The 8,131-nt window shown below is 44.7% G+C and overlaps 1 protein-coding gene across 4 annotated transcripts in view; it reads left to right on the top strand.

Moving 5' to 3' along the window:
• Nucleotides 1-734: 734 nt before the first annotated feature.
• Nucleotides 735-8,131, top strand: part of LOC121581847 (aminopeptidase O-like) — a 77,967-nt gene continuing 70,570 nt past the window's right edge. For 3 of the 4 annotated variants that reach the window (XM_041897218.2, XM_041897217.2, XM_041897219.2), the window contains exons 1-2: nucleotides 735-942; nucleotides 2,688-2,771. In XM_041897218.2, coding sequence (XP_041753152.1) covers nucleotides 904-942; nucleotides 2,688-2,771 — 123 coding nt within the window. In that variant the 5' untranslated portion in view covers nucleotides 735-903. The remainder of the gene's footprint in view (nucleotides 943-2,687; nucleotides 2,772-8,131) is intronic. The other variant, XM_041897220.2, reaches the window with a different exon arrangement.

Raw genomic sequence — 8,131 nt, 5'->3', positions numbered from 1 at the left:
CACGGCTAAGGGCTGTTCTTATGCCTGGATTCAGCCCTTAGCCGTGGTATATTGGCCATATACCACAAACCCCTGAGGTGCCTTATTGCTATTCTAAACTGGTTACCAATGTAATTAGAACAGTAAAAATAAATGTTTTGTCATACCCGTGGTTAACGGTCTGATATACCACGGCTGTTAGCCAATCAGCATTCAGAGCTCGAACCACCCAGTTTTTAATACAGTGTGTAGTATAGCATTCTACAGTATACTACAGTTTACTACAGAATTAAATAGTGAAAACTGTAGAATTCTATTGTAAACTGTAGTATTTTTATGTGGTTGTGCATACTTTGAGTGTGTGTGTGTGTGTAGGTGTGTTTGTGTGGGTGTACAAGGGATCATTAGTGACTTAGTCCTATGTGACACTCTACATACTGCTTTACGTAATGAGGGGATTTTCCTCTCCTCCATCTCCTCTAATTTCTCCCTCCCTCCCACCCTCCTCTTTCTCTTTCTTGCTCTCATCCTCCTCTTCCTTATCCTCCTCCACTCTCTCACTCCTGTCTCTCCGAAGTCAAGCCATGAGTTTCTGTCTGAAAGGAACAAGTGATCTAGCTCTCTCCCTCCCTCCCATTCTCTCTCCTCCCTCCCCTTGAATCTCTCTCTTCTCATCTCATCTCATCTCCCTCCCCCCCCTCTCTCTCTCTCTCTCTCTCTCTCTCTCTCTCTCTCTCTCTCGCTTGCCCTCTGCTCAACATTCCGCTCTCTCCTGTTTGATCACTCCTTTCTCTCTCTCTCTCTCTCTCTCTCTCTCTCTCTCTCTCTCTCTCTCTCTCTCTCTCTCTCTCTCTCTCTCTCTCTCTCTCTGGTTCACTCCCTCCTCTCCTCTCCCGATCAGTCTCTATGTGAAGGGAGTTCCGTATGGTCACAGACTCGGCTGGTGGAAGAAGTCAAAGCAAGGTAAGGGCACACACCTCCCCCTCTCTCTTTTCCTCTCTTTTTCTTCCCCTATCTCTAGTTCTCTCTTTCTTTCCTTCTCTCTGTCAGGTGTCTTTGATTAAGTTGTTTCCTCAGCTGTTTGAAATACATTCTCACTCTCTCTCAGCTCAGTTTATTCTCCTTCTCTCTCAGCTCAGTTTATTCTCCTTCTCTCTCAGCTCAGTTTATTCTCTCTCTCGCTATATTGCTATTTCAGCCTTTCTCACTCTCTTTCTCTCTCTCCCTCTCGCTCACTCTATCTCTGTCTCTCTTAGTCACTGTGCATACATCTGTTGCATGTTATGAGGTGGTGTCTACTGTAGTATAGGCGGGTCAAACCCTGGATTTTATTATCAAGTCATGTTTTGTTGCGATTTGGGTTAAATAGAGATTGTCTGTGATACAGATATATATGCTGTAGTGTGTGTATGAAAGAGATAGAGCGCGAGAGAGACAGAAAGTGGTAGAGAGGAAGATCTGAATCTTTATCTGTCTGTCTCTTACAGACAGAGCAGTCCTTATTGACGGAAAGACAAAATAACTGTCTAAAAATCAAATCAAATCAAATGTTATTGGTCACATACACGTGTTTAGCAGATGTTATTGTGGGTGTAGTGAAATGCTTGTGCTTCTAGCTCCGACAGTGCAGTAATATCTAACAAGTAATATCTAACAATTTCACAACATATATCCAATACACACAAATCTAAATGTGTCAGTGGGTGTGTATGTGCGCGAACAAGCGTGTGTGTGTGCGCATGCACTATGAGATATTGATAGATAGAGCTGTATTTAGGTGCTCTTGTCTAAGGCAGTGTGGCTGTATTTAGGTGCTCTTGTCTAAGGCAGTGTGGCTGTATTTAGGTGCTCTTGTCTAAGGCAGTGTGGCTGTATTTAGGTGCTCTTGTCTAAGGCAGTGTGGCTGTATTTAGGTGCTCTTGTCTAAGGCAGTGTAGCTGTATTTAGGTGCTCTTGTCTAAGGCAGTGTGCTAGTACTTAGGTGCTCTTGTCTAAGGCAGTGTGGCTGTATTTAGGTGCTCTTGTCTAAGGCAGTGTGGCAGTATTTAGGTGCTCTTGTCTAAGGCAGTGTGGCTGTATTTAGGTGCTCTTGTCTAAGGCAGTGTAGCTGTATTTAGGTGCTCTTGTCTAAGGCATTGTGCTAGTATTTAGGTGCTCTTGTCTAAGGCAGTGTGGTATTATTTAGGTGCTCTTGTCTAAGGCTGTGTGCCTGTATTTAGGTGCTCTTGTCTAAGGCAGTGTGGCTGTATTTAGGTGTTCTTGTCTAAGGCATTGTGGTAGTATTTAGGTGCTCTTGTCTAAGGCAGTGTAGCTGTATTTAGGTGCTCTTGTATAAGGCATTGTGGTAGTATTTAGGTGGACGTCTCGCTGTGTGCCTCTACCTCCACCACTGTCTCGCTGTTGGGGCTTGCGTGTAAGCAGCCATGTAGATGTCTGTGTGTGTGTGTGTGTGGCTTTCCACTTAAGCAGTGGAAAGTGCGCCTAAAATCTGTTTATAGTTACTTACTCATATTAGATGTGTGCTGCTTTTCCCCCTCCCTCCCTCCCTCCCTCCCTCCCTCCCTCCCTCCCTCCCTCCCTCCCTCCCTCCCTCCCTCCTCCCTCCCTCTCATTTCCTCCCCTCCCTCCCTCCCTCCCTCCCCCCTCCCTCCCTCCCTTCTTTCCTTCCTCCCTCCCTCCCTCCCACTCTCCCTCCTTTCCCTGGGCAGGTAGTAAAATGGATTGGTGTCAGTCCGAGCGTTGGAAAGGGCAGAAAGTGGAAGACAGCAGAACCCAAGGAGAACTTCAAAGAGGTAGGAGCCCCTTTAAATAGACATCTATCTCACGCTCTCATGGTCTCAGTGTGTTCTGTCTGTCAGACACACTGCTTCCTAGTGGACTCTCTCTAATTTTATTTTATTTCACTTTTATTTAACCAGGTAAGCCAGTTGAGAACAAGTTCTCATTTACAACTGAGACCTGGCAAAGATAAAGCAAAGCAGTGCGATAAAAACAACAACACAGAGTTACATATGGGGTAAAACAAAACAAAGTCAAATATACAACAGAAAATATATATACAGTGTGTGCAAATGTAGCAAGTTATGGAGGTAAGGCAATAAATAGGCTATAGTGCAAAATAATTACAATTAGTATTAATACTGGAATGATAGATGTGCAAGAGATGATGTGCAAATAGAGATACTGGGGTGCAAATTAGCAAAATAAATAACAATATGGGGATGAGGTAGTTGGGTGGGCTAATTTCAGATGGGCTGTGTACAGGTGCAGTAATCGGTAAGGTGCTCTGACAACTGATGCTTAAAGTTAGTGAGGGAGATAAGAGTCTCCAGCTTCAGAGATTTTTGCAATTCGTTCCAGTCATTGGCAGCAGAGAACTAGAAGGAATGGCGGCCAAAGGAGGTGTTGGCTTTGGGGATGACCAGTGAGATATACCTGCTGGAGCGCATACTACGGGTGGGTGTTGCTATGGTGACCAATGAGCTAAGATAAGGCGGGGATTTGCCTAGCAGTGATTTATAGATGGCCTGGAGCCAGTGGGTTTGGCGACGAATATGTAGTGAGGACCAGCCAACAAGAACGTACAGGTCACAGTGGTGGGTAGTATACGGGGCTTTGGTGACAAAACGGATGGCACTGTGATAGACTACATCCAATTTGCTGAGTAGAGTGTTGGAGGCTATTTTGTAAATGACATCGCTGAAGTCAAGGATCGGTAGGTTAGTCAGTTTTACGAGGGCATTTTTGGCAGCATGAGTGAAGGAGGCTTTGTTGCGAAATAGGAAGCTGATTCTAGATTTAACTTTGGATTGGAGATTCTTAATGTGAGTCTGGAAGGAGAGTTTCCAGTCTAACCAGACACCTGGGTATTTGTAGTTGTCCACATACTCTAGGTCAGACCCGTCGAGAGTAGTGATTCTAGTCGGGTGGGCGGGTGCCAGCAGCGTTCGATTGAAGAGAATGCATTTAGTTTTACTAGTGTTTAAGAGCAGTTGGAGGCTACTGAAGGAGTGCTGTATGGCATTGAAGCTCGTTTGGAGGTTTGTTAACACAGTGTACAATGAAGGGCCAGATGTATACAAAATGGTGTCGTCTGCGTAGAGGTGGATCTGAGAGTCACCAGCAGCAAGAGCGACATCATTGATATACACGGAGAAAAAATCTGCCCAAGAATTGAACCCTGTGGCACCCCTATAGAGACTGCCATAGGTCCAGACAACAGGCCCTCCGATTTGACACATTGAACTCTATCTGAGAAGTAGTTGGTGAACCAGGCGAAGCAGTCATTTGAGAAACCAAGGCTAACTAAGACTGTCTGCTCTCTCTCTCTCTCTTTCGCTCTCTTTCGCTGTACCTCTCTCTGTGTGTGCGTACGTGCGAACATGCGTGCATGCTTGCGTGTGTGTGTGTGCATGCGTGTGTGCATGTCTTTACCTAATCTGCATGTCACTGGGCTTTGGGCCAAGGTCAGGTGTCAGGATCAGGGATTAGAGGTCAGAGGTTAGCTGAGGTCAGAGTGTGTGTTAGTAGGAATTCCCCAAGGACAACACACACACACACCTGCATCACTAATGAGCAACCACCGAGGGTTAGGAACCTTCAACCTATATTTACTGCCTGAGATAATGAACCTCATGGGTTAGCTGCTACTGGCCATTTTAACTGGAGGCTTTAGCATGTCACAATATAGTATAAAACAATATAGTGTAAAAACTTGTAGCCCTGGTTGTCCTGAGAAGAAAATGGTAAAACTCTTAATTGTGAGGCTAAATACAGTGGGGGAAAAAAGTATTTAGTCAGCCACCAATTGTGCAAGTTCTCCCACTTAAAAAGATGAGAGAGGCCTGTAATTTTCATCATAGGTACACGTCAACTATGACAGACAAATTGAGGAAAAAAAATCCAGAAAATCACATTGTAGGATTTTTTATGAATTTATTTGCAAATTATGGTGGAAAATAAGTATTTGGTCACTTACAAACAAGCAACATTTCTGGCTCTCACAGACCTGTAACTTCTTCTTTAAGAGGCTCATCTGTCCTCCACTCGTTACCTGTATTAATGGCACCTGTTTGAACTTGTTATCAGTATAAAAGACACCTGTCCACAACCTCAAACAGTCACACTCCAAACTCCACTATGGCCAAGACCAAAGAGCTGTCAAAGGACACCAGAAACAAAATTGTAGACCTGCACCAGGCTGGGAAGACTGAATCTGCAATAGGTAAGCAGCTTGGTTTGAAGAAATCAACTGTGGGAGCAATTATTAGGAAATGGAATACATACAAGACCACTGATAATCTCCCTCGATCTGGGGCTCCTCGCAAGATCTCACCCCGTGGGGTCAAAATGATCACAAGAACGGTGAGCAAAAATCCCAGAACCACACGGGGGAACCTAGTGAATGACCTGCAGAGAGCTGGGACCAAAGTAAAAAGCCTACCATCAGTAACACACTACGCCGCCAGGGACTCAAATCCTGCAGTGCCAGACGTGTCCCCCTGCTTAAGACAGTACATGTCCAGGCCCGTCTGAAGTTTGCTAGAGTGGATTTGGATGATCCAGAAGAGGATTGGGAGAATGTCATATGGTCAGATGAAACCAAAATAGAACTCTTTGGTAAAAACTCAACTCGTCGTGTTTGGAGGACAAAGAATGCTGAGTTGCATCCAAAGAACACCATACCTACTGTGAAGCTTGGGGGTGGAAACATCATGCTTTGGGGCTGTTTTTCTGCAAAGGGACCAGGACGACTGATCCGTGTAAAGGAAAGAATGAATGGGGCCATGTATCGTGAGATTTTGAGTGAAAACCTCCTTCCATCAGCAAGGGCATTGAAGATGAAACGTGGCTGGGTCTTTCAGCATGACAATGATCCCAAACACACCGCCCGGGCAACGAAGGAGTGGCTTCGTAAGAAGCATTTCAAGGTCCTGGAGTGGCCTAGACATGTCTCCAGATCTCAACCCCATAGAAAATCTTTGGAGGGAGTTGAAAGTCTGTGTTGCCCAGCAACAGCCCCAAACATCACTGCTCTAGAGGAGATCTGCATGGAGGAATGGGCCAAAATACCAACAACAGTGTGTGAAAACCTTGTGAAGACTTACAGAAAACGTTTGACCTGTGTCATTGCCAACAAAGGGTATATAACAAAGTATTGAGAAACTTTTGTTATTGACCAAATACTTATTTTCCACCATAATTTGCAAATAAATTCATAAAAAATCCTACAATGTGATTTTCTGGATTTTTTTCCCTCATTTTGTCTGTCATAGTTGACGTGTACCTATGATGAAAATTACAGGCCTCTTTCATCTTTTTAAGTGGGAGAACTTGCACAATTGGTGGCTGACTAAATACTTTTTTCCCCCACTGTACACTGACTGTACAAAACATTATGAACACTTGCTCTTTCCATGACATAGACTGACCAGGTGAATCCAGATGAAAGCTATGATCACTTATTGATGTCATCTATTACAACCACTTCAATCAGCATAGATGAAGGGGAGGAGACAGGTTTAAGAAGGATTTTTAAGCCTTGAGAAAATTGAGACATGGATTGTGTATGTGTGGAAATCAAAGGGTGAATGGGCAAGACAAAACATGTAAGTGTCTTTGAACAGGGTATGGTAGTAGATACCAGGCGCACCGGTTTGAGTGTGTCAAGAACTGCAACGCTGCTGGGTTTTTCTCAATAGTTTCCTGTTTGTGTCAAGAATGGTCCACCACCCAAAGGACATCCAGCCAACTTGACACAACTGCAGGAAGCATTGGAGTCAACATGGGCCAGCATCCCTGTGGAACACTTTCGACACCTTGTAGAGTCCATGTCCCGACGAATTGAGGCTGTTCTGAGGGCAAAAGGCGGTGCAACTCAATAGTAGGAAGGTGTTCCTAATGTTTTGTACATTCAGTGTATGTCAACGTTTGTCAAATTTGTAGGTTGAAAATGGGTAAGTTAAAAGCACTTTGTGTGTGTGTAACTAGTTCCACAGCCTTTTTTTTAGGTAACATGCCCAAAAAATAATTTATAGTTGAATGAACATATGATACTATTTGAGCAAACACATAATTTGAAGTTGACTGAATTTCTGCCTAGGTTTTCTCATGTTGGAGCTAAGTTTGGGCCAACTAAAAACGTTAAGTTCAGTTAACACTTTGACCGAAAAGTTGAGTAAGCAAAAAAAAAGGCTGTGGAACCAGTTAATTAATAATATTTAGTTGAAACAACTCGAGAGATGGAGAAGGGGAGGAATGGTGGGTGGTGTCCAGTGTTTGAAGTTACGCCACAAAAGCTATCCTGAAAGGAAACACGAGGTGACCACTTCCACCTCAGCCCACCCCACCCCTTACCACCTCCCTCATCATGCCTCTTCCCTATGACCCGTCATTCCTCCATCCCTGCCTCCCTGCCTCCCTCTCTCTATCTCTTTGTTTCTGTGTACAGAGGGAGCCCCTGGATGGGCCAGGTGTATTTAATATTAGTCCTTCATGTACTTCAAACGTGCCTGCCCCCATCCTCCATCCTCTTCTCCCCGCATCTGTCTGTCACAGGTCTATAAATCACCAAGCAGACCGGCTCTGAAAAACAGAGGATGATAGGTGAGAAGGAGAGACGGAGAGGGGGCAGAGGGGAGAAAAAAGGTAACGAGATAGCAGGAAGTGAAGAGAAAACAGGGGAAGAGAAGGTAGAGAAGGGATGAAAGATGGGGGAGAGGTGATATTGGAGAGGGTGGTCGAGAGAGAAGAGAAAGGTGAAGGGGTAGAGAAGAGAGGAGAAGACAGTGGTGAGGAGAGAAGGGGTGAGAGAGAAGTGCCTGGAGGAGAGTAGAGTAGGAGGAGAAAAGGAGAAAATATTTGACTAGAGGATGACGACAAAGGATGAGAGACAAGAGAATGGACGAGACAATATGAGACGAGACAAGATGAGACGAGACAAGAGAATGGACGAGACAAGAGGAGACGAGACAAGAGAATGGACGAGACAAGAGGAGACGAGACAAGAGAATGGAAGAGACGAGATGAGACGACACAATTGGACATCTATCCATGCCTCTTCCCTATGGCCCATCATCCCTCCATCCCTGCCAATAGGTAGCTGCTGCTGCCTATTGAAATCACTGGCCACTTTAAGAAATGGAACACTAGT

The sequence above is a fragment of the Coregonus clupeaformis genome, chromosome 18, assembly GCF_020615455.1.
Source record: "Coregonus clupeaformis isolate EN_2021a chromosome 18, ASM2061545v1, whole genome shotgun sequence".
NCBI classification, from domain to species: Eukaryota; Metazoa; Chordata; class Actinopteri; order Salmoniformes; family Salmonidae; genus Coregonus; species Coregonus clupeaformis.
Note: the sequence above shows the minus strand (reverse complement) of the source record. Positions and strands in the feature narration are given on the sequence as shown.